The following is a 26,429-nucleotide window of genomic DNA, read 5'->3' as shown; positions in this document are numbered from 1 at the left end:
GGTAGCCTTCTCGTCACGCTAAATAATAAAATAGCGAATCCCCGTTTTATAGCAGCTCTCTGCTTTCTTTTTTCTCGACTTTTGCTCGTGTGTCCGACCTGTGAGTTCTTTATATTGTGCCAAATTATGAGAGAAGGGAAGGTGGATCGAGAGAAAGGAAAAGGAAGAAAGAGGAATCATAGTTGCAGATTTAACCGAGCGTTATTTTAGCCGAATTTAGTCCGATGCGTTTAGACTGTCCATTAGTTAGAAAAGAACGACTAACTTTCCTGTTTTTTCTTTCTTTCTTAATATTTATCCGAACATGTAGCTCAAAATACAAGGGACGCCTTTTACTAGGGTTGGTTCTCCTTGTACTACACGCTTTTTCCTTCCTTTCCCTTTTTCCTGTTCTTTTATTTAGTTTTATTTTCCCGTATCTTTTTCGTTTTTCACCATAGATATACATATATATATATATACATATATGTATATGTTTCTCCCTTCGATCGACTAGAAAATATCTCTAGGCCTTCTCTCGACAAAGACATTTCTTCGAAAATTGCTCAGAGAGTGACCCTTGCTGTTGGATCGTGGAAACGTGCTTTTTTTCTCGTTTTCGATCTCTCTCTTTTTCCCTGCTTCACGATTTTCCCCCCTGGTTAGTCCATGCGACGCTTTTTATCCTACGAATTGTCGTTCGGGACGATAGCCGACCGGGTACACGCGTTAATTGAGGCTTCGAGGAACGGAGAGCTATTTTCCTCCGTTTCTTTTCTTATATATAAGATATAAATATGTATGTATATTAAAAGGAAATATTAATATTATATTATATGTCTTCGTGATTTTACATAAAGATATTTGCGCGTTTATCCGCGGGGTTCAGGTTCCATCGTTTCGAATGTCGGTGTGAATTTTTACGCGCGTTTATCGATCATGCGTCCCGGGACGAGCCGGGGTTGAAAACTTTAGAGATCAAGGCACGTTGTTCGAAATTTTCGAAAAATTTTATGCAATCCCCCGCGACATATCGCAAATCGTGTCTGTTAACAGTCAGCGGAAAGCTGAGAGTGAAACGACAGATGTCGCGAGAACGATATTTTCGGTGAATTTGAAACAAACGTATCGGGAGAGGGGCCGAGAACTAGTAATAGAATTTATTTAGCATTTTTAAAGATTGTGAACTAATATAATATAAGAGAAGGAATAATGTTGCGAGAAAAGAACACGTTCCCCCGATCTTTTACGGCGATTTTGAAGAGTGCAAACGTACCTGCTAGCCACATAGACACTAAAAATAATAATAATAGTTAATTGTGTAAAGGAAAGGTGTCGTGTACGAAACATTATGCGTTTGTAAGCGACGCGCATCGACGTAGCTGTAGCTTAAGAAAGGATAAGGCAATTATATACTATTATAATACTGTTATCATTGTATAATAACGACTCGACGTGGCGCATGAGATTCGCCTCCGACATATAGTTCTGCGTTCTGCACCAGGAACACAAATATGTTGTATTTTCTTTTTTCGTTTTTCTCCTTTTATTCTTTCATTTTGTTTTAACAATTCGAGATACACACGCATGAGAATAATTAGAATAATTGAATTTGCGCGTTCCCTCGGATCCAGCGAATCTTGCGTCCACGGTGTTTCCTTTTTGTAAATTTTTTTACATATACACGCGTGCAGTGCAGTCGTTAATTATAAAATACGTGCATACATGCAGAGAACGTCCCCTCCTCCAAATGCAACAATATCGTGCTTAAACGATTACGCATTATATCTTTTCTCCCGTGTTCTCTTTGTTTAGTTTTTCCCTCGTTTTATATCATTTTTTGTTTCGTTTGATTTATGACGTGCGGTAAACGTCACGTTCGCTCATTCTTTTTGCAATGCACGCATAAACAATGCCACAAGAACGACTTTACCGCTGTGCGCAAGTATGTCGATACGAATGTGTAGAAAACAAGAAAAAAAAAACAATTAGAAAAAACTGAATAGTAAAAGCAAATGAATGAACGAGTGAGTGAATGAGTGATCGAATGAGTGTGTCTGTGTATGTGTATGTGTGAAAGAGGACGAATGGTAAAATACGAGAGTGAGACTGAACGATTCTGAGATGGAGCATTTTACGTATGTGTATTAGTAAAGTACATATACTTTGCTATTAAGAAACCGTGTATCACGTTGTATCGGACCTTTAATATTTTTAAAGGTAAGAACGTGTATCAGAGAGAACGAAAGAGAGGGACGAAGAGAAAATTCTGGTTGCGCGTGACGAATCCATTTTTTCAGGGGAGGGGGAGGGGATGGGTTCTCGACGAGAATACTTAAAATGTAACATTAGGTTTTTTATTCAAAGCAAAACAATATTTTTTATTTATCCCTTTATTTTTATATGACGTTGCTACTGGAAACCGTCTCACGAGCGAAAAGAAGGGGTGAATGGGGGAAAGAATGACAGAAATCGAACGAGAAAATGGAGCGAATGAGACAGAAACGTTTAATTATGTCGACGAGCGGATGGTAACCAGAGCTAGACAACGAAATGACCCCTTGTATAGGGTGGGGAAACGAGAGGGGATCGTATATATAATCCGGGATGAAATAGGAGTAAAGGAAACATAAAGGAAAATAAATTGGGAACCCCCATATACAGATTTTTGAACTGCGATATTCATGTTATATTATATTATATTATATATATAATATATATATATATATATTATATACAGATATAGACCGATAGAATCTCTTATTTTTGCAAGAAAACCAGATTCCCGAAAAATAGGAAAAAAAAAGTAAAAGCGAAAAAAAAATACTGAAAACTACGTTCGTCGTTGCGCGACGAAGAAGACGAAGGACGTTTCTCGAAATCATTTTTCCCTTAATATAGACAAATTTTCTTTTCATATTTCAGTCTTTTGACGCCTTGTATCTTTTCTATTCTATTTTATTTTATTTTATTACACCTTTTCTTTCTTCGGTACTGAGGCAATAAATTTCAACGTTATTTTATTCGTTGTTTTTACTCGACGAATCTGTTCCGTATTCTATGGAAACCGAAAAGGGCGCGTCCTTCGTCTTCTTTAGTCGCGTTTAATTCGACGGACGCGCACCACAGAGACTTAGCCGCTTTAAACCGGGGGTGGCGTACGTTGGAATTTCGTCTCGATTCTCGCGACATTCGACGACACAAGCTTTCTACGTAATCATGATATTTTAAAGAAACAAAAAAAAAAGGGACAAAACGACAAAAAAAAATGATGACGATAATGATGATGATAAGAAACAGCGTAATGTGTAAATCGAGGGACCCTACGTTCCGACCGTATGAGATAAAGATCTCGCTTTTTAAAGGAAACGCTTATGAATAAAAAGAACGTGGAAATTTTGTTCTTCCTTTGAGAGGGTGGAAGAGCGCGAGTTTTATATTGCAGAAGATTTGGTCCTGCTAGAGGACAGGTGGAAAGTTCGTGACAGACAGTAGGTAGATATAATCGTATAGGATTTTTGCTTACTAACTATCTAACTACACTATTATCGATTATCGAGCAATACTGTTAATAATTATTTAAAAACTATTAACGGTAAATAACGATTGTACTACTCTCTTGTAATTGTATTATATGATAATAATATTTAATATATAATATTATATAATATATTATATTATACATTTTATATAATAATCATATACGCATATAGAACAGCATATACTGTATAACCTTTTATCTAATAATATAATATATTATCGATAATATTAATATTAATTATTAACGATAATAATATTCGATAAGGTATCTGCGTGTAAATGGATGCTTCTCGAGTTTCGTTTCCACCGAGACGCTTTCCTGGATTTCTTTTTACGTTTATCATACGTACGTTTTAAGGATTCGTGATCGGCCGATCTCGCGGATAATAGACGAAGTTAACCGGACCCACCTCGTTTATTAAAAATGAATAAATAAATAAATTAAAAAAAAAAGAGTTCACTTGTACCTATACCTCGAGCGATTTGTTGAATGTATGTAGTAAGCGAAAGGGAACGTCACGATTTTTACGATTTTACCGAGAACGATCGTGATTGTCGTTCGCCGACAACATCCGTATTCCCATTACCGCCCCGGTCTCTTTTCTTTTTTTCACTTTTTTCTTCCTCCGGTTGTGTACTGTGAGATCGGAAGTTGTCGGGGAATCGTCGAAACGTAAAAGTCACCCCCGTACAATTACGTAACATTGACCTTATGTAATACATAGATATATATACGCATACATACACATACACATACGCATGTTGACTGGGAGAAAAGGAAAAAGAAAATGAAGATGGAACTATTAACGATAAGCGAAGCGCATCGCGAAGAATTAAGACATGTTTATACGACAGCACTATGACAAGATTAGTGGTGTACACGTACATGTGTATACGCATCCCGCATATTTGATATTCCGTGTGCTCGGTGCACGTGTACGTGTATACGGCATATGCTACATTACTAGATAGAAGATAATAAATGAAAAAAGAATATTTATTCCACAAGTTAAATAGTAATATTAGAAGTAATATTTATATCTCTTTATTTACTATTTGCATATTATATAACGACGTAACCCTCACCATTTCGGTAGGATGGACGGGTGGATTTTGTACAGCAAGAATGATACAAAACAAAAGAAACAAAAAAAAACAAAAAAAAAGGAGAAAGAAACAGAAAGAAAAGCAAAAGAGAGAGAAAGATAGACAGACAGAGTGAGAGAGAGAGAGAGAGAGAAAAAGAGTAGGAAACAAGATTGAAAAAGGGAAACAAGAAAAATATGCTTATTTGTACTAAGAAATAGTAGAGTGTGAGTGATGGAAAAAGTGTTACAGAGAGAATGTGATAGCGAAAGAAAAAACTAAGAATGGACGGAAAGAATAGGTTTTGTACTTAAATTTAAAAGAAAAGGAGATAAAAAAGGTCATTCGCGTACCTAACACGCTTCGTTTTCGTTTCTTATTTTGGTTCCGTTTTCGTCCACATAGAAATATATTATCGTACGCGAGCGAAATTGTTCCTTTCTCAGCGGCATTGCGTCCGTTTTCCAGGCGTTGTTGGTGGTCGACGATCGTTTTTGGTTAAGTCGAAATGGACAACAAAATGATAAAGATCGTGCTCGATGGTTATCGTTTAGTAATCAAGTTGTACGACGGCAATATAAGTTTGAGTGATGTGCATATTAGGAATTTTTGGTTTTTTGTTACATTAGTGGTCAACTGCGATAAATTAGGCAAAAAGAAAGTCTTCGATGTTTCTTTTTTTCAGAAAAAAGAATGAAACAGTTCCTCAACATTTATATTTCGAACTATCTTATTATATCAATAAAAATATTATCATTTATTCGAAACTGCTACTTTTTTCTTATACCCTTCGATCCTATATCCAAATTCCTATCTTTAGTTCGTAAGATCGAAGATCGTTAGTATCGAGTTACGTACAATATTTTGATCGTCTTTACGTTAGTCGCTCTGAAAACTCGGATGTGTAGCCATTGAGTAAATAATAAGGCAAGGGCTTAAAGATTACAAGTTGCTGCGGGGTGAAAAAAAAGATTGTTTCATATGTTTCTGATAGTTCGCTAATCACTAGCTTTCATAACCAGTGACTTATCGCAAGCAATAGAAGAATGTTCGAAAGCATCATCCTTATCGTACGAAATAATGAACCAGATAAAGCTATGTCTTCAAGGGGACATTCTCCTTTCGTAAGATCGAGTAATAGTAACGTGTCTGTCAAGATACATGCGTTGGCATGCTATCAACGAGGGTAGCTGAAGGGGTCGAAAGAGGCACGAAACCAAAAATCGGAGAAGGAAAAAAAGAATGGCAAAAGAAAAGGGAAAAAAGGAGAATATAATCGAATTCCAGTCATCCGGTTCATTTCACTCATACCGTATATCACGTTATGGCGATTAACGGTACGATCGACGACCGGCACCGGTTTTACGAGCCTTTATTTCGCTCGTTGAATTAATTCGACGTCATAAAGAGCAAGATAATGGCCGGCTGGGATGCATCCGAAACAGCGAGCCGGGGAGAAGGTAAGCCAGAGCAGAAATTTAACGAGAAAGCCACCGTAGTCGCGGCGTTATACGCCCCGGACGAACCAAAACTAACCATTCTACCGATCAGATACGCGTTTTCTCTTTTTTTCTTAGCCTTTTTGCAATGTTCCTTCCCTTATATCCAACTCCCGCCTCTTTATTTTCTCCTTTTCTGCCATTTTCTTTCTACTTTGCTTTTTGTTTCACCGCGTCTACTCCCTTTCACTTTGTTCCTCTTTCCCTTGTTTTCTTCTTTCAATTTTTTCCCCGTGCTTCTTTCTGTTCCATCCGCGTATTTCGCAACCCCTTGTTCCCATTTAATCTTTTTATCGCTGGATAGCTTTATCTCTTTTTATTTCTCTCATAATTTCGCGTATTTCCTGTCTGTCTATTTTTCTTCTCTAATTTTCCTATTCCTCCTGTTTCTTTTCCTTTATAACGCGTGCTCCCCGCCTCGCTCGCTTTCCTTCGGCTCTTTCTCTCCCCTTTTATCCGTTTTTTTCTCGTTATCCTTTCAGTTATTCCCTGCCGATCGTTCTCTTTTCCGTAAGTCTTCCTTCTTCCTGTCTTATTTCCTTTACGTCGTGTGTCTCGTGCCCTCGATCGTTGATTTCGATTAGCATTGTTTCTTTCTACCTTCACAACGTTCGCGCTTCCTGTGGAAAGTTCCCGTGCAGTTGCGTCAATAGAATATTTCGAACAGGCCAGCCGCGATTAGGCGGCTAAATGCGAGAATTATGGAAAGCAGAGGCAACGTGCACGCATCCGCGGGGCTAATAAAGCGAATGATATATAACGGGTCTCCGAAATACCACGCGTAATCCAGAATTCCACAAAAGACGACTGAACGCGAAATCGTCGGGAAACCTTTATCGGGTGTAAAATTCATTATAAATCAAATTGCCCGCCTCGACGATTCGCGATTCCGCTACGAGGAAACTTTGTTCCACCATTTCCCCCGATTCTTAAAATTTTAGATTCCAGCTTCCGAGGAATTTGAATCTATTGCCTTTCGTCTTACATACATACGTATACTTCGTGCAATTAACTCGTATTCAATGTACCTATGTTTTATTTAATAAGAGGATATCAGATAGTTAAAGTTAGTGTGAATAGCGGATAATAGAATCTGCATAATAATAATATTGTTATTTCTGTACTCAGAGGTAAGATCAGAATAGTTATTATTTTATTTAATGGTAAAATCTATCGCACCGTTCTGTGTCAAAAAACCTTTATTGCACGCGCTTACAAAAAGCTAGGGATAAAAGCAAAAATGCATCTTAAGCCTATCGATTAAATCTATCGATTGCAACTAGGATCATCCTCTAGTTACTATTTCTTGTAACTAACGCATCTGCATATGGATGGCGAGCACGAACTCACGTTGTCATTTTCAACAAATAAACAAAATCGTAAGTCAGTATCACGTATCTTTGCGCTGTATAATCATAGCTTGGCGTGATTTATTATAGCTTATAAATGAATTACTTAATTATCGAAGTTTCAAGTGTTCATATTTTCCAGTTATCCAATTTTTCGCTTTCGTATAGGAACAGCATTCAAGTACGAACCGTCCTCGAAATTTCTACGATCTTGATTCGTCTTGGAAGGATTTTCTAATAATCCTGATAATAATAAGTATCATCATTTTGCTTTCTATCTCGTTCATTTGAATTCTCTAAAGCAAAATTTAACTTCACATCTAAATTTAGAGCCAAGAAAGATCATAATTTGAGGTATGTATTTCAAACAGTGGATTCCATAGAATTTATACGTTGTTAAGATACACAAGCCTCCACTTAGTTCATGCAAATCACAAAGAGTGTCTGTATAGATATAAGAACGTCATTCTAAAAGCATATCTTTTTCAAAATATAAGCATTCGATGATATTTGGTAAAAGAACAGAACGGAACAAGAGATTACGTAATCTCGAAAGATGTTAAGTCTACGGCCGATAGATTAAAGGCTATCGAGCCTCTCCAAGTTGGTCTACTAAACGTCCGTCTAGATTGACAAAACTGTGAAGAAATCGCCAGTCAGCAGGGCCACTTTTGAATATAAAATTTTCCATTGCTTATTTATAGCTATTTTTTGCATATCATAATAATTTTTTATGCATATTTATGAGAACACGTGTGCTAATGTTAACACACGAGTTTTGCGGATTACGACAACTTCCGTTCAATACTTTTATCGCATTAATTGATGGTATATTTTAATTGTAATTTGCTAAAGTTTTCCTTGAAACTGAAATAAGATTAGCATAATACGTAGTTAATACTTCTTTTTATATGAATTATTCTTTAACTATGATCACGTGGTAACAGCAATGAATATTTCACTCTTTCGAAAGAGACATATGGGAAAAATCAATTGCAACAATCTCAGTCTCTTTCCTAAGTTAAACAGAAAAGATATAAAACTAGATTAAATCCTAAACAAAAAAAGAAAAAGATTCCAGATGCATGTAGCAGTATTAATTCTCTCAACACATATCCAGGAAGATAATATTTTGAACTTCTCTTCAAAATAATGTTCTACGTTATCAACAAGGATGCAGATATTGATGAGACTACGGTAATTAGTAGCAGAAGCAACGTTTAACCACGAAATAAAAGCGTATCTTGGTGGTATCAATGGCTGGTCCCTTCCTATTATAGGATAAAATCCAACATATCTTAATAGCCGAATTATCTGAGTTCATGTAGATAGAAATTATCTGAGATCTCCCACGACCAGGTAAGGTTACTTTTTTTTACAATACCGTGTTATCTTATCAACGCTCTTGAAGGCAGAGCAAAATCAGAAACTACTTTTTCTTTCCTCATAAATAAATGGCGACACGTAATTAACCGTACTACATAGACGGTAGGTTGGTAAATAGTGTCTATAAATGCTAATAGAGAATATTATGCAATAGAAACGTAAAGAACGATGTAACCTACCAGATAATAATTTGTAAACAGTGTCTATTTCGAGCGAGTAGAAATTGACTTTAAATAAAAGGAAACAAATATTTAAATATTTTAGTGGACGATAACTAATTCAAATGGTCTGCAATTTAATTAAATAATTTTATTTTCTTCCATTTTTGCATGCACTTTATTAATATACATTTAAAATAATATGTACACGTATATCCAGAAGAATATAGTTAGATAATACATTATTACACGCACAGTAAATTTTGGCAGTGATGCTTAATCGCTAAGTTTGTCTTTCACGTGATACAAAGTATGCACTGAACGAATATCATAGGCATAATTGTATATTGCGATCTTTTTATATATTATCGTATCAATGGTAAATATCGGTGCGATGTTTATGTGACGAATCTTTATTTCATATCTATTCTTTAGAAACAGAAATAGTGAAGGTCTCCGAACTATTGAATTTAGAAATCTTTGGGATATATATAAATATAATAACTTAATCAGCAGTTATCAATCGTCGATAGGTGGATCTAGCCAGTCGATGAGCCTTCCAGTCAGCTGTATAAACTATAATATGTACATCTTACACTCTTTATCTCGAAAGTGATATAACAAGTGCCCAAACGCTATCTCTTGTGGATTGAAATAACGAATGATTTTTGGGATGTGTTTAATTGGATCGTTCGAAATATGGATTAGAATTAGCTATGATACATATGACGCCACATATGTAATACGTTGCTGCCGTCTGATCGAATTAATGATAACAGAATATCACTGGTAAGTATAGGTTGCATGTAACACGCGTTTTTTTAGACATTTTATCAGCGAATAAAATTATACGAAGTACGAGAGCGCGTGTTGGAGATTAAACTGCTAATGAAATCATTTACAATGTCGTTGAAGTTCAATTATTGCTACATAACTGTTAGTACATTATATAAGTTACCATGCAGTGTGGTAAGTTTATAATGTAATTCACTGAAAATTTTTGTTTATACAAAAGACATGATTAATGATGCTTTGCAATGTGGTGACAACAAACAGATCTATGCTTCGGTTCATCTATATCGTATGCGTAATCAGCTAAATATATATGAAAGAGCCGAGTGTGATTTTATACATGAATAGTCGTCAATTGCGTATTTGATTGCGTCTATAATTGTAAAAGTTATACTATTTCCATTGTAATATGCGTTGTAATATTATACAACAATTTACTATACATATGGAAATTATCTTTTTTGAAGAGTAACATCATATCAGAAAATAACAACTCCAAAATACACGTACAATAATATAAAACAATTACATAATTAGTTGACTATTGTTGTATCAAATCATCTAAGGGACCAGAATAGTAGTATTAATATTATAATACAACTCTGAAAATAGTATTATAGATATAAATATAATATAAATACATTATTAATAAGTGTAATGGTTATAAGTAGAATAACATTAGCCAAATATTTAAATGGTACTATATTTAAAATATCAGATAACGCTCTGATATAACTTTCAATAAAAAATGAATGAGACCTCAATCGTAACGTAGTTTCCAAGGATACAATGATATTACGAAATATTTTCTTATTAATAATAACGAATTATATCTGTGCAGTAAATACAGTAATCATAACTGACACGAAATGAGTAAGAAAGCGTGACTTGTCGTAAGTGTCCGTTCAAAATCTACCGCCTTTGACTTTCATGGCTGGGTGAGCGGAACAAGAAGCACACGCAGACCGTGGCTGCGCATGCGCAGTTTCAAGTAACTATAAGTGATCGTAGAGAGCTCGACATGTCGCGTGTGCCAGTTTTAACAATTTTGGGATCTACAGGATGCGGAAAATCACGTTTGGGTATCGAATTGGCTCGCAGATTTTCTGGAGAAATTATTTCGGCCGACAGCATGCAAGTAAGTGAAAAAACAATCGCTTATTGCCTTGTTCTTTCCATCGTGGTCCTTGTAGGTTAGGTGCGTATTTAAAAGTTGTTTATTACCAGTGAACTTTCGAAATAGAATACTTTAATTTCAATTCCTACAAAAATCCTAAACATACTACTTTATTAGCTAATCGAGAGACGATATATTAATCGTGGGAAATAGTTTGTTTATTGAAGCGATCGAATAGGTTGAAACCTATACTGTATATGCATCGTGCTATTTGACTTGCTCTTTCGCGTCCGAGTCTGTTTACGTTTTAATATGGAAACATAGAAACGGTTATTCTAATACGTCATATTTTATAAGGACGGAACATACTGAATGGCGTTTTGAAAAGAATTAATGTATAGGAATGTTGTTGTATACGTGTTATTACGCTCTCTTACAATTGCCTACCAAACTTTTATGCTCACTTGCATTTTAATTATATATTATTAACAGTAAATTTCTTTTTGTCTCATTTACGTGTATGATATAGTGCATGCTTTTTCCACAAGCGTATGTGTATACGACTGTTACATCGTAGATCGTCATTAGTAATTACAATTATTATACCAATTTATTGTGTAGGAACAAGAGAAAATGATTAACGTATTGTTGACCCAGAACTTAAAATTAATTATTTATAGAAATTAAAATACGAATCTGTATTATTTAATTTTTATTATTGCTATCACTTTTGTTCAATATAAATATTATATTCAACGTAAATAACATATAATAACTAATTTTTAACAAAAAAAAAAAAATATTTTCAATTGACGTATCTATGATAATAAATATTGCATATGTTATAATGTAGTATAGTACTCTACACAACAGTATTGCGTTATTCCGAAACACATTTGTATTCGAAGACTATCACTATAATCACGTTTCCAGCGTTGAATGAAAATTATCGAATCACATGAGAGAACAGATTATGTACAGCGTTAAATGAGAGCGTACTTGCGGAACTAATCTATCTTGCTCTTTCTCTGCGACCCGTTTCCTATTATCTTTCGCATAGTTTAGATTCAGCTGCGTTACAAGAGCTAGTTTTCTCGACAGCTGCGGTCATAGATTTCAGCTTGGTAACTTTCGGAGAGGATTCGGAGTTAATCGTTCTAATTATCCTACACTTTCACATGTGTAAGGTAACCACGACGAGCGTTTAATTACAACGTCTGTGACATAGGGATGGCCCTTTCGTCGAAAATGTCGCGTTCGTAATTATCTTTTGACTGTTTTGTCGTTGGTCTTCAGACACGTATCAAGCTAGCGTTACGCGTTCCGTGCACGAACATTTAAATCCCACGATGGAGTCTTTGTATAGTTGTCTTTATTGTTTCACGAAAGGAGACAACTTTTCAAATTTAATCCTGCTGTTCTCCTCGGGACACTATTAAATAGCACAATGAGATAAATAGATATTACCATGGTATAGGTAGTGGTTAAATATTTGATTTTAGTATTTAATATATTTATATTTACATTTTTTATACTTTCTGTATATTTCATACTTCTTGTTAATAAAGTTTCGTAAATATGAAGAGAAGATATCTAAAGGGATATAGAAATGAAGAAAAAACGAGGAGAAAAACAGGATTAATGTGTTATTTTAATTAATTGTTTTATATTATTACAGTCAAGGTTTTCTTTTTGAGGTAGTTGAATAGGGAAATAATTTTTACATGTATTATTATAATTCAATGAATCATAGTTGCGTGTCTTAATTGTTTTGTAAATTGTGTTTATGAAAAAATATGTACTCTTTGGGTTCTTGAATATAAATGTTCAGTTTAATGTTTTGGAATATCAAATGTTTTTTGTATGCCAAAAGATTCATGAATGATTACTGTTTCTTAACCCTGAATACTAGATTACTGAATGAATCTATGCGTGATTTATCGGGTAGTAAAACTCTTATCAATTTCAAAGAAATCGAGAAAAAGAGTCCTCGTCTAAAGAGCATATCATTTGATAATGAAGATGTTTTTAAAACCCCTGCTTCCGCATTAGTTTCGTCAGCATTCAGAAGTTTTGCGATTTGATTTTATTGCATTAAGAGTATTGCAACACCGGAAGTTTGAATATTTTAGTTCTTTATTTGCCATACCATGATTTCAAAAGTGTTACTGTACCATTTCTATTTTTACATAATTTTGGAGATATTTAATATTGCTAATACCATTACGTTCGTTTCAATAAACAAGATCTACGAAACAATTGAAAATATGTCTATGATTCATAAAACTATTACAGTAATATAAACATTCAAATTGGATCTCAAATATCTATTTAACAATGATTGACCGTCCCTTAAAGAATATTAGAATAAAAGGAATTTGTTTGTTCGCCCCATCCTTCTTAAATCAGAGTATCGTTTTCAAAGAATTGCTTAAACGATTCTCAGAATCCCTTTGTACAAAGAACTTATCAAACAGATAAATGTAGTTACGTAAAGTGTTTCTCCAATTGACGCGTTATTTTTTCACTTTGCATATATGTATCTTCCGCATTAATGGATGGTCTTTATATCGTGCTTTATTAATATATCCGAGTGTGTTTTATTATCTCGTGGCCCGCAAAGCAAACTGTATAAATGCAAAGTAGTAAAGCTCGCATGATAGTCGTTATAAAGTAAGTGGATCGAATTAAACTTTGTCCTCTTGATGTGTGCATTACCCTGGAGGATCGTGGGACTTCCGGCCCTTTTTTGGCCGTTGAATTAGTATAGCCACTGTTTCCTTCACCCCGCTACTCGAAGAAAGTGAAAGCTACACGAACATCCTTCGTTAAAAAGTTTTCTGAGAATTCTTTTCCTCTCGGACCTTTTCTTCCTTGAATAACCGTTCTTTGTCCAAACATATTATTATATTGATTCCGCGAATATATTCTTATTTCTTTCCTAACGTTTTCAGTTCACCTTCTTTTTTGTTTAGAAATTCAAATGTTATCTTCGTATTTTTATGTTTGTTCTTTATTAGACTGTATAGAAAAAATGGATTACTAAGTTGTTGTTTTTGTGATAATTAAATCAGACATGTTAAATACATGTGAGGAAAAATCGGGTTATTAGTTTTTTTGTAGAAAAAATAGGAAGTTGTTAGATTTTTTGTAGGAAGAAATAACAAGTTAGTAAATTAGATATCTATATAGAATTTTTGTTCAAGGTGATATTAAATATTGTGTGCACTAGAGATTTAATACTAACTTTTTAATATTAAATATTTCATTCAAGAAGAACTCATTTGAATGAACTATTCTGTATTTATTTTAACTGTTGTATATCGAATTACATTAATTAATGTTAATGAAATTGTTGTAAAATATATGCCTTTAAAATCGTGTTTAGTTAAAGAAATCAAATGTATATCAACGGAATAAATAGAAAGAAAGTAAGAAAAATAAAGATAAAATCATCGAGTAGCGTAGCTTTTCCTTTCGTACAATTTTTCCACACATATTCCACACATATTTCCGAGGAACGTAAATTTTTCAGTGCACGAAGAATGTCGGACATAAATCACTACTTTACAACTTCACAGTTTTTCTATATCGTCGTCTACTTTCGCATTGACTCGTTTTAACTCGTCACTCGTCAATTTCGTTTTTAAGAGGCCGCTTTCGCACGTGACAACTCTTCACTCACTTATAAATCACGTGTTCTTCGTCATTGAGATATTTTCGAATCTGTCCTCAGACGATTTCCATTACTCTCATTTGTTACGCGTAACTACGATTAATCACCCCGAGCACTGATCTCTTTTTCCTACTCGCTGCCTACACGTTTTCAAAATCATGTTGTTCGTCTTTCCACACGGAGTTCCCTCGACATTTTATCTTCTCCCACGTTCCTTTGTCTCTGTATCATCGCCCGTAATTGACGGAGGATTTCCCTTCTAATTTGCGCAATCAGAATAAGCTTGAGATTCTGATCGTTAGAGCTGCATCATATTTCTTAATCGTCTCGCATGTTCGTTGCTAATGTCTGCGATTATTCAACGGAATTTTGTTCTATTGCGTTTTTTGTTTAGTCAGAATCTGAATAATTGTTGAAATCTTACGCGGATTTTTAATTTGATATCCATGTCGGTTACTAATTTAGATACATCATTATATATTATCCTTTATTGATTTATCGATCCATTGTGAAGAAGAACCATTAATCCATTTAAGGCTAAAAGTCATTATTTAAAACAATCGTAAAATATTACATTTTTCTATGACTTTTGCTCTTTGCCAAAGCGATTACGTTATCTCTTTAAAAAAAATGGTGTAGTTTCGAAAAAATTATCCTTAGTACTGGTATTTTCTCTCTCATCCTTTGATATGATGCAAAGAATAGGAAGATGCGTGTGAGCGTTATAAAGCTACATGTACGCATCAACACTCGAAAATTACATACGTTGCCTATCTCTATTACCACATGCTTACTGTTCAGTTTCTATTTTTCCTCATGAGAATAAAAAACTAATCAATACTAATTTCCTTTCTCATTTCAAAGGTTAGTAATAGAACTATAATCTGCTAATGTGCAGCGAAGTATATTGTATGCACGTAGATGAATATATTTGCATGGTGTGGTGAAGTGAATTAGCAATGAAGTACAAATTCGCAGTATAGAAATAAAAATGTCTGCTAACGTTTTCAAATTAACATATCTCCTAAGCTTTTTACACATAAGTAGGTTAATATTATTCTTATAAAAAATGATTCAATAGAAATAGATGTTCATACGGTCATGCTATTGAAAGGGGTTAAAAGATTAGCATATCATTGCATACAACGCCTTTAGGTTATATAGTTTACTATACAACAGCGACTTGAATTTCGAACGTGAACTATTTAATTAGGCGATTAAAGGTTCATTTAGAATTAAACAAATTTCCCATACGATTGAAAACACCAACCAGTTGGTAACTAAGCGATGGGAGGTTCAACTGTGGGATTCAAAAATCTGTCAAATAAGCGAAAGTAACACGTAGTCGATTGTTTAACCGATTAAATGTTCATTTTACAACTGTAAGAATATCGCAAACGATTGAGAATACCATCCAATTGACGATGAAACGGTTAAAGGTTCATTTATGCAATTCAGAAATTTCTCAAACAACTGAAATTACTATGTAGTTGATATCTAACTGATTAAAGGTTCGTTTTAGAATTCAAAAATCTTCCAAACGATTGAAAGTATTATTTAGTCGAGTCACACGCGTGTAACAATACGAATGGTCATAAAACGTGGTGACCGAAACGTCAAAACGACATTTGGTTGTGTGCATAAATTACGGTGGCTTGACCGTATGTGCCGGGGAAACCCGGACAGAATCGGACACGTGTCTGCCCACACGCAAGACGAAAAAAGATATCTGCAAATTTTGTTGCGACGGGAACCGCCTCTGAGATTCTTCCTACACTCTACAACTCTGCACGATCAAGGATCGAGGACCAAGTGGTGGTCCTCTCCGTGGAATTATAGATCGTGTTCGTCGAGGGAATTGTTTTTCCACTGGTTTTGGTGACGAATACTCCAGGGACAGTGACACGACAGTCGTTCCTCGTCGATGCTCTAAAGCGGAGTGATTTTCGAGCTGCCGATGAACAGAGGAACCTTCTGGTTGGCTGGTTCTCAGGGACGAATCGATGGGACGTTACGCGATGCGGAGAAGTCGATGAACCGAGTGCTGTACGAGTTCTGCTCCAAAGTCCCACCGGCGTGTCTTTGGCCGAGCATTTGGCCCATTGAATCTTAATATCGCGTCGTGTCAGGTCACGTAGGAATTCGAATGAGCGCACGAGTTCTTTGAAATTATTCGTTTTAGGCGACACGATCGGATTATAGGTGTGGAATTTTGGAAAGTTTAGATTTACATGGAAGTTTGCGAACTGTTTAGGAATTGCTAATATTTATTTAGACTTGCAGATTTTTATGCATTTTTTAGAAATTTTGTGCAGAAGTGCATAGAATGCACAGAGTGTTAAAAACGTGGCGGTAAGTGCATTATATGGCGATCGTTATAATGATTGAAATATAGGAATGCACGAAGAGCAGTTGATTTTATTGTTTAAAGGATCAGCTGGTTAATTACGTCTCAGGAGCAAAATGTTAAAAGGAATGATAAATTAGTATACGTATCTACACGTCGCGTTTGTCAGAGTAGTTATTGTTACACTGGAAACCTTGTATTCCATTTCCTACTGTGTCCGCCGGTGTATACTGCTTCTCACCGTGACTTCGTTAAAACTTTCACACGCGAGCTGCTTCATTGAGATTTTCTCGTTGATAGAGAGTCTGACGTTCCATTGATTTAAAGCGCTCATAGGAAGGAAATGAAGGAAATAATGGCACAAAGTAGGACATTATTCGTACAATGCTGTTCACGTAATATTCCAACATTTATACGTAACATCGTTTTACTAATTTTTGATTACATGAATATTCTTATTAATTTTTCATTAACTCATATACGTTTTAATTATTTATTGCTATGTATATCATTGTTATTAAATTAACGTAGCTTCGTGAAGAAATGTAAATTGGATATTTACAGAAAAATCGTTTCGCATTTCTACAGTGCTACACGTAACTAAGTACAGTGCTATCGTAACTAAGGAATGACGTAATGCAAGTGTAATGAAATACGCTTCTCTTACGAAATTCCGCGTAACGACTCCAACCTCACGGATTTAATACATTATTTTACATATTCTAGGGCAGGCGTACTTGAGTTAAATCTGTGATTCAAACTTTGCTTCCTACATTAACGCGAGTGCACATGTACCGAGCGAGCATTCAACTCTAGCATTTTGGGAATAAAAGTTGCTTAAAGGAGCATGCTTTTACAAAAAAATTCATTTGATTAATTAGATCGATAGCTCACTCTCCCTTACATCGATCGTTACGAAAAATCGGTGCGCTATTTGCCCCATGGAAATAAGAGTGTTTCCATTCTTTCCTCGAGACTTCAGAACTTTAGTTCGTTATTCAACAAAGGCCACGATGTAATTTGCGATCTATTAGACTCGTGGGATAGATTAAGCCAGCGAATCATGAACAATGCGGGCTCGAATCACTCTATTCGAAGTTCAATGGATTCGTGTAAGATGTCGATGTGAAACAAATAATTTTTCTGCCTCTTGTATGTATGTACAAAAAAGAAAAAAAAGAAGGAATGGCAGAGAAAAAAGCGTTTTATCTTAACGAAATCAAAATGTTATTACGTATTAGCCATCGCCATTTTCCGTACACTCAAACTGTGTAAAACTCTGTGTGTTGTTAACAACTTATTTTATATTTTTAGCAAACTTCAAAAATTCTGTCACGCTAAAAGGAAAATTAGATTTTACCTTTGACCATTCAGAAGATAGAAAATAGCAATAATAAAATTAATAGAAACGATACTCGAAAATATTCAACTCTCACATTTTCCATTGCAAATAATGAACTGCCATGAATGTCGAAATTAGTGACCTATCTTGACCTAGTCCTATTTAGGTCTTTTCACTGTGAAGAAAGTGAACGTTTCCACGGAACTCTCTTTTCTTAACGGCGCACGCTGCAACAATCTTTTTCGTTGTTCAAGCAAAGCGATATGCACGCAACGAGTGGTTTGCAATTTCTGTAATAGCGTAAACGGCCGGTTATTTAATTGTCAACGGTTATAGCATTCGTTTAGGAATTTAATAGTACCTCAGTTACAAATTGCGAAACGTTGCATTGCCACGGGTTCCCTTTCTTTTCTTTTTTCTCTTACAAACCATGGGGACATTTAACGATTGCCGCGCGTTCGCCCGGATTTCTTGTCTCTCGGTTGAGAAATTGGTTTGTGCAATCTGTCGTCCGATCGATATCGATAGAGGTCGCGTCTACGATTGCAGTTAGCGTTCAATGCTAACCACTTGCACTTTTAACATCTCTCGTACATTTTGCGTTTGTTTCATCATTTGGAAAAAAAGTATTTACCAATTATAATTTTCAGGTATTTACGCTCGTTGTACTTTGTGTTCTTTCCCTCGTCTTTGTGAGATGTGTTTATTAATGGACAAGGGGTCGCCGTTGATCGTTTTGAAGGGTTTAATTGGGATTAATGTGCATTTGGTTGTAATGGAGTGTTTCTGTTATTGTGCTAATGAAGTGTTTGACGACACGGTGGTAAATGAAGTCAATGGCTTGTTTGAATTGCGCGAGGTAGTTGTCTTAAATTATATTAAAACAGACAAATTTTCATGGTCAAATTTTATTATGATTTACACTAATGTATTAATACTATATCTCTATGTACAAACATAATATTATAAATTGTTTAACTATATCTACAGGTTTTTTTTTTTACAAAGTTACTGACGTAATTAACGTACAATCGCACTTCATTTGCCACTGCCTAATTAAAAATTCAAGATATCTGGCTTATCTGTGTGACAGTTTATCCGTTGAAAGAATTGCATAGTTTTAAATTTTCGTGGAATACGCGATTAAAATAATCATTCTTAAGCATATGATCAAAAAATGATTCAAACAACTGAGTCTGTATAATTATTTTGTTCTAAATAATAATCAACAATCACAGGCTGCCACTGTTGCGTCTCGCCCGGAGAAATTTCATTAATTAGAACCGGATAGAATCTCTACTCCAAAAAGATCGTGTCGATGGTCAAGGAATTTCAAACTGGTTCTCTGTTCTCTCTTTTCCTACTTCCTCTTTTTTTTTTAGACCACCGATGCTCTACGACGTTTGTTGATAGTTTATCACGACAGTGACCCGTGGAAGGCAACGGACCGCGGTCCTTGAATTCAAAATAGTTTTCGTCGTTTCGGCTGGAGAAACGGCTGCGTGCTGAGCATGAAAAACTTCCGTTCTTGTCCGTGAGAATGGCGCCTCAAATTACGGAAAGCAGAATTTGTCGAACATGAAAGCGTTAATCGAATTTTCTATCTTTAGTTCAAGGGCTCGGGAACTTTTCGTTACAATCGATTCTACATGCTTTTCAACTCGATTTTTGTTTCACTCTATATTCGTTGAATTTTCGTGCACTGAAACGTGATGAAAAGTCGAAACATAGCCACCAACGTTGTTGTATCAGATTATTTCAAGATTTCCTGGTGAAATTTTAGGAAAATTTATCCTTAGATGTATAATATCGTCATTAACTTGGCAATAGCAATACAGAGAAAATAGCATGAATTATTCGACTATCTTTTTGTAGTTTCGTGACACGTAAGTTAGTATCTAGGTCTTAATGACAATACTATTATAGATCTATGTTTGTTTCTTTCAAAATCAATTTCTTAAGACTGCTACATAATTGGTAATTTATGACTTGTAAAATTGCGATAACAGCGTTGGTTTAATCGTGTATGAAGATCCTGAAGATATTTCGCTAGAATAATAGTAATGATAAGTATAGATTCGAGGTGAACGCTCGTTACGAGTCAGACTCTCGACTCTTTAGAAGAGCAGAATGACGCATTTTCACTCGACCTTTTCTAAAATTATGAAAATGTCCCTAACTACTACTAACTCGTACTAATTCTTCCTATTTACATCGAACTCTCATTAATCGTGCCATATTAGTGCTATGCAGCGTGCTACTTTTTCTACATAAAATATACGAAATCGATAAAAGTGATTTAGCACATAATGTTTCAATAGTAAGCGCGATAATAGATTCTCTAAGTTGAAACTGTACAAATACGATGATATTTGATGTCTTCTTTCATGTATAATGTTTTATATCGATGCTCGAGTTGCATTCGATACGGTATTTAATAAATAATTTACGCTTAAGGGGGGATTCATCGTGTTCACGGCTTATAGCGATAATCGCGTCTGGTTTATTATGAACGATACGAAAATTGCGGTAAAAATCGTGAGTTACAGCTGGTCACGTACGTACAAGGCACTTGAACAACCGGTTTTAAATCCACGAGGTGATGATGCGAAATTTACGGGGCTCCTTTTGTCGACGTAGCCCTTGAGCAGGCTCACGACCGATGTTTCATTAGATTGCCGCGCTATATTCGCTGTTATCCTCGAGAAAATTATATTTTTTCGTTTCTGTATCTCTACCGTTATTGACAGAAATCGATTGGATATAAATTTTCCAATAGTTCTTTTATATTCAGGTCTTTTCGCAACCAGAATTACAATTTTACGACATAAAACGTTATCCTGTATTAAAATTGTGAAACGAGATCTTCTTTATATCAATTTATTTATTTCTAGAAGGATCTGATTTAATAAAGTAATAAAAAGTATATAAAATATATGAAATAAGATTTAGTTTCCACTATTTTATTGCGAATTAATATTATTGCGATGTATCGTCTTTATGAAACGAATCGAAATCGTTGAATAAATTTTTTGTTGATTCTGAGAAAGGAAACTTTGCGAACAATCAAATTTCTATCATATTTGCATATAATATATAGAAATTGTAATTTCTGATCACTATTTTTGTGGCGAAAATATCGATGTGTTTGAGTGTCTGAAAGGAAACGTTACTACGGCGTTTAATTTTTTGATTAAAGTGGGAGTAAGAGTTTCAAAGTTTTATTATCGAGGGGGACAGAGACGAAGAATTACTAAATAAATTATTCATCTTGCTCTTTGAATATTAACTATATTACTTCCGTCTTATGTTCAAATTTATCTCATAATTTACAAATAAACTAACAAATTCTGTTTCACTCTTTGAAATATTTCTCGTCGAAAACAACGATTCTGCTGGGAACAATAGAAGCTGCATTTTGAGGCTTGTGTTAAATTTAATCCAAGAATAGTCTAGCCGATTCAAAATGACCCGCAGCTCGTCAATTGAAGGGCTGAGTCAGAAAAGGGGGCTTACAGACCCCATAACTTTGCGGCCCATGGCTCCCTTCTAATTTCCAACCCTGCAGTTTTCTTCTTGCTAGTGGTTAGTAATTTTCCTCCCCATTGCGATCCATTCTTTTTCATTTGCTATTTTTCTTTCGTCGTCGAACACTTTTTACTAGTCATTCTTCATCTCTGCCAATTTAATGCGTTCTTGTAACGAATATTTTTATAAAATTAACAATTCGAAAATTAAAGGTTAACGTAGATTAAAGTAACGTGGCTTGTAAATAAATCTTGTAAATTATCAAACAGTTCAATTAATACCAGTGCTTTGTTCTATATTTTTGAAGGACAAATTTTTTGACAAAATAATTCAGAAAATGATTATAATTTAATTTTCGGATTAATTTTTAAGGAAGAATGTAAATCGATTAGGAATGTCCACGAAATAATTATAAAAGAATTATAAGATTATCAAGTGTTCGTAAGGCGAATGGAAAGTTTGCGATCGTCCAAAAATATCGAGAGACACGGAACGGAATATTTAACTTAATTTTCTTTGGGTTTGTTGAATCAAGATATTGCGTAAGCTCGGTCTGACATTATTATTGCCTGTTTGCAGTATACGTTGATTTAACGAAGTATTGTTTACTCTTTGTTGTGTCTGCATGTCTTAATTTCAGCGTAAAAGCGTCGTACCGTTTGTACAGCTGATTCAATGAATTTTGTAATACTTTCTTTCGTACACGTTGACCTCGATATTTCGTTGATCTTTCTGGTTTCTGAGATACCAATAGATCATCGTCGTTCGCGTCTCTATGTAAAAAAGTTTATTTTTCTGGATCTTTAACCAGACAACTGGCCATTATATTGTGCCGACGATAAACGTAAGTCGTTCTGTTTAAGTAATATCTCAGGAAACGTAGATTTACCGCTAGTTTCTGCGATTTATCATTTTTTCTGACGATATATAAAATTGCCCTTAGAAATCTAGTTAACATTTTTCCATAGCCTCCTGTAATTAATTTAATACATCGAGTACAATTACAAAGGCTAATTATCAATAACTTTGAAGAAAGGAGAATTCTTCAAATTTATTTGGGTCAGTTATAATAGATAATATATGAAGCATGATTACCGTTGCTTTTTAATTATAGAAATTTATCCTGGGAGATGATTTTAGAATTTTCATAAAATCACTACCTTTTTTTTCGCGAGGAGGGGAAAATAATCTGCTATAAAATAAACACACACACACGCGTGCGCATATATTTATATATATATAAATAAATTAAAGAGTAATTTAAAAAAAAATAAGTAATAAATTACTGCCAAACTATACATGCGGTTCTAGATAGAGGCATCAAATTACCATATATTTCAAGCTTTTATAATCTAAATGAAAAGGTAGGCGCAAAGGCATTAATTTAGGATTCGTCATGGAAATGGTAACAATGTCGTTGGAAATTAGTTGTTAGACAAAAGTTTTACTGACAAAAACGAATGACTTTCTCAGAAGTTTTTTCTATCAATCGTTAATCAGATTCGCCGATAACACAGCCCATTCAATGACGGTTTAGATCAGAAGAAACGGATGTGTCATACATTTCTTGATTATGGTCCTCAGAACGAGTTTATTATATCCTTATGATTAATGCACTCGACTCTGTACTTATTACTAAGAATCGTATAAGTAGTACTTCATCGTGGTCGTGTGGTGCTGTTGTATAATCAGCGGCTGATTATGTCGTTACATAATGTTACAATTATTCATAAGCAATCAGAAAAACAATACTCTTTTATTCCATTCCATTCCCGTTAGAAAATAATAAAGCGATTTATGAACAGTTCGCCGCCATTCTTCGTCATTTTCTTCACGATTGCCGTGTCATCGTTAAATCGTGGTCATGGTCGTGAAATAACTAGCGAAGGTATCAATTCGTTATGGACTTTTTTAATTATTTAGATTGACAAATCGTAGGTAAAAGAGTATTTGAACCTTTTTGTTCCTTCCTTTTAAGTATTTGAATCTTTTTACGTTTAATAATTATTTCTTAAAGCGATCGTTTTATTTGTACAATTGCTTTTTAAATGAAATTCGTATCGCGTAAGAAGAGGAACATGCATTTTAACGATATGAAATCTGATATTGTTACCAAAAAATTTACTACAGTTCGACTAATGTGTGGCTACAAATCAAACGATGTAAATGTCACGAAAGTCGATAAAACAAGCAGGAAAGAAAAAGAAATTAAGGGAAGATAGTTCGTAGAACGAGACAAGCGGTATTTAATGAAAGTTTTTCTGGTCCAACTACGTGGGCGAGCGTGGTTTGACAGAGTAATAACAGAAATACGCACCGGTTTCGCAGGTCGTCGACCTTAAAGCACCACAGGTTTTTCGCCTTAATATACTTAAATTCGTGACTAACGCATCTGGAAAGACACTCGATGGAATTTGCAATAATACCAGCGAATTAATGTACATTACTTTGACCTTTTACATTTTCTCGTCTTATTTTAGCGCGAAGGTATGCTTACAGGAAAATTGCAACATCTTTGATTCGATAATTGATATTTCAATGTCTTATTTCGCGATTAAAACTTGAGTTGAATTGTTGATACGCCTTCTCCTATTTAAAGTGCATTCTTTCGTATTATTTTTTCTTGTAGCCTTTATGAACGTTAGAAAATGATCTAGAAGAGTATTTTCATAATTTACGAATATATCGGTGAGAAACGTTATAAAATTTGGATATCGTAAGTGATAAAAAAATAATCTTGCGATCTTATAGAAAAAATCCTCAATTCAGAGCTTCGGTTCCGCAATGATTTAGACGTTTAAAGTTCGCTGGTTTAAAGTTATCAAATCATTTGTTTTACTTTATCTACTAAGCGCCAAGTATGAAAAAAATGCGTAAAAGGATGTGCTTGGAGATATTAGATAAAAAATGAAACTGAAACTGCAACTTTAATCTGAAATGCTAGACGTGACATTTAAACGAACAAAAAATAAGAAATAAGATTAAGATAATGTTCGATACAAATCGTCATTAATCTATTTCATGCTCTTTCACAATATGTATCGCTTATAAACATAATCCATCGACATCGTTCAACAATGTCTATCTTATCTGTAACAACCGCTGATATCATAATACCAGAACCGTGAGTTCCGTAACGAGATTAGAACGTTTAATTGAATCGACCATCGAGGATTCTTGAAACAATGTTCAAGTGTCTTCGTTTCTACGAACTTTTTTGCTTTTTACCTTGTAATAAATTCCAACAAATTCAGCGCTTGTAATATCTCCATGATTTTATGATTTATTGATTTTTCATAAATATCATTTTTCCACAGGAGAAATTTAAATACAGAATATGTAATCAGAAAAGGAAAATCGTTGAAGTTTGTGTAAAACCAAATATTTAGATTTCTCTTAAGATTTCAGGCTAGAAATGGATTCATATAATTTTTAGAAAAATGTTATATACTCTTTATAGGAATTTCGATAGAAGCTAGACATAGTATTCAAATGTTATACAGCTGTCCATACAAATTTAATCATGCATACCTTTCGAAAGTTTTTACAGTTTCATTGCTAGTAGCCTATAAGGAACATTCTACATATTTTTCGCATAAATAATTTTATAAGGATGTGGAATAAGCAGTAAAATTTAAATCTATCTAATTATGTAGCTACGTGTGTTTTGCACGTGTAATTTGAAATAACTCTTGACTAATCAAAAACTTGTGAACTCTGTTGCCCCATCAACTGAAAACATCCGTACGAAGACACCATAACGTGATCAAAAGTGGACCTTGCGAACCACAAGATCCTAAAAAAATCACGTTATCGTTAATTAGAGCTTTCTCGATAGGACAAAAATAGCTGACCAAGATAAACAGAGTAACACGATGAACTCGCGTCGTACGATGCAATGGGATGTCGGTTTGCGCGCACGCCCGATAATGTCCAGGTTAATTAAATGCGGTAACCAGGTGCTAAACCAGAAACCAGATCTCACGGCGAGGTAGGCCAGGACGTCGCCTCGAGAATTCCACGATCACGAACGGCCGCGAAAGATCTAGCGACGCGACGGAGTCTCGTCGATCGCACGTGAATGGGATTTAGAATGCCTCGTGATCGACGATCGTACGTAGCCGATGACCTCTTCGAGGAATGGTTGCGCAATTGCTACATCAAGGTCGTGCTTCCAGTTCTCCAAGGTTGGAACGGTGAACCATTCGAATCGTTTCTCTTCGATCTTTGCTATTCCTGTCTACGCGTACGTACGTACCTCTTCCATGACCGATCGTCTTATTTCGATCTGTCGATGCGAATTATTTTTGTCACTTTGTTACTGGTTACTGGTAGCGATGTGCTGTGAAAAAGTTCGAATCTCATCGAATACGTAGAGTATCGGTCATTTTGTAAACTACGGATGTTTATGCAAATTCATATTCTTATGAACACAAATAAAAAGATAGAACGTTAGCAGAAATTTGTTTCATCCGAATAAATTGTATAATGTGTACTATTACTTTGGTTACTTTATATATTTTTGCATATTCCAGTTCGAGCACGATCGGATATTAAAAACTTTTAAAAGTCTCGATAAAACTTGAATCTCGAGTCTTGATAGGTCTTGGTCCTTAATGTTTTGATATGT

The 26,429-nt window shown here is 34.8% G+C and overlaps 1 protein-coding gene across 1 annotated transcript in view; it reads left to right on the top strand.

Moving 5' to 3' along the window:
* Positions 1 to 10,755: 10,755 nt before the first annotated feature.
* The window catches only part of LOC100748987 (tRNA dimethylallyltransferase), a 116,906-nt gene continuing 101,232 nt past the window's right edge, over positions 10,756 to 26,429 (top strand). Inside the window, exon 1 of the mRNA XM_003484995.4 lies at positions 10,756 to 10,927. Within this exon, the coding sequence (XP_003485043.1) occupies positions 10,811 to 10,927 (117 nt within the window). The 5' untranslated portion in view covers positions 10,756 to 10,810. The remainder of the gene's footprint in view (positions 10,928 to 26,429) is intronic.

This window comes from Bombus impatiens, unplaced genomic scaffold (genome assembly GCF_000188095.3).
Source record: "Bombus impatiens unplaced genomic scaffold, BIMP_2.2 scf_0033, whole genome shotgun sequence".
Taxonomy (NCBI): Eukaryota; Metazoa; Arthropoda; class Insecta; order Hymenoptera; family Apidae; genus Bombus; species Bombus impatiens.
The sequence above is the reverse complement of the archived record's forward strand: the minus strand, read 5'-3'. Positions and strand labels throughout refer to the sequence as shown.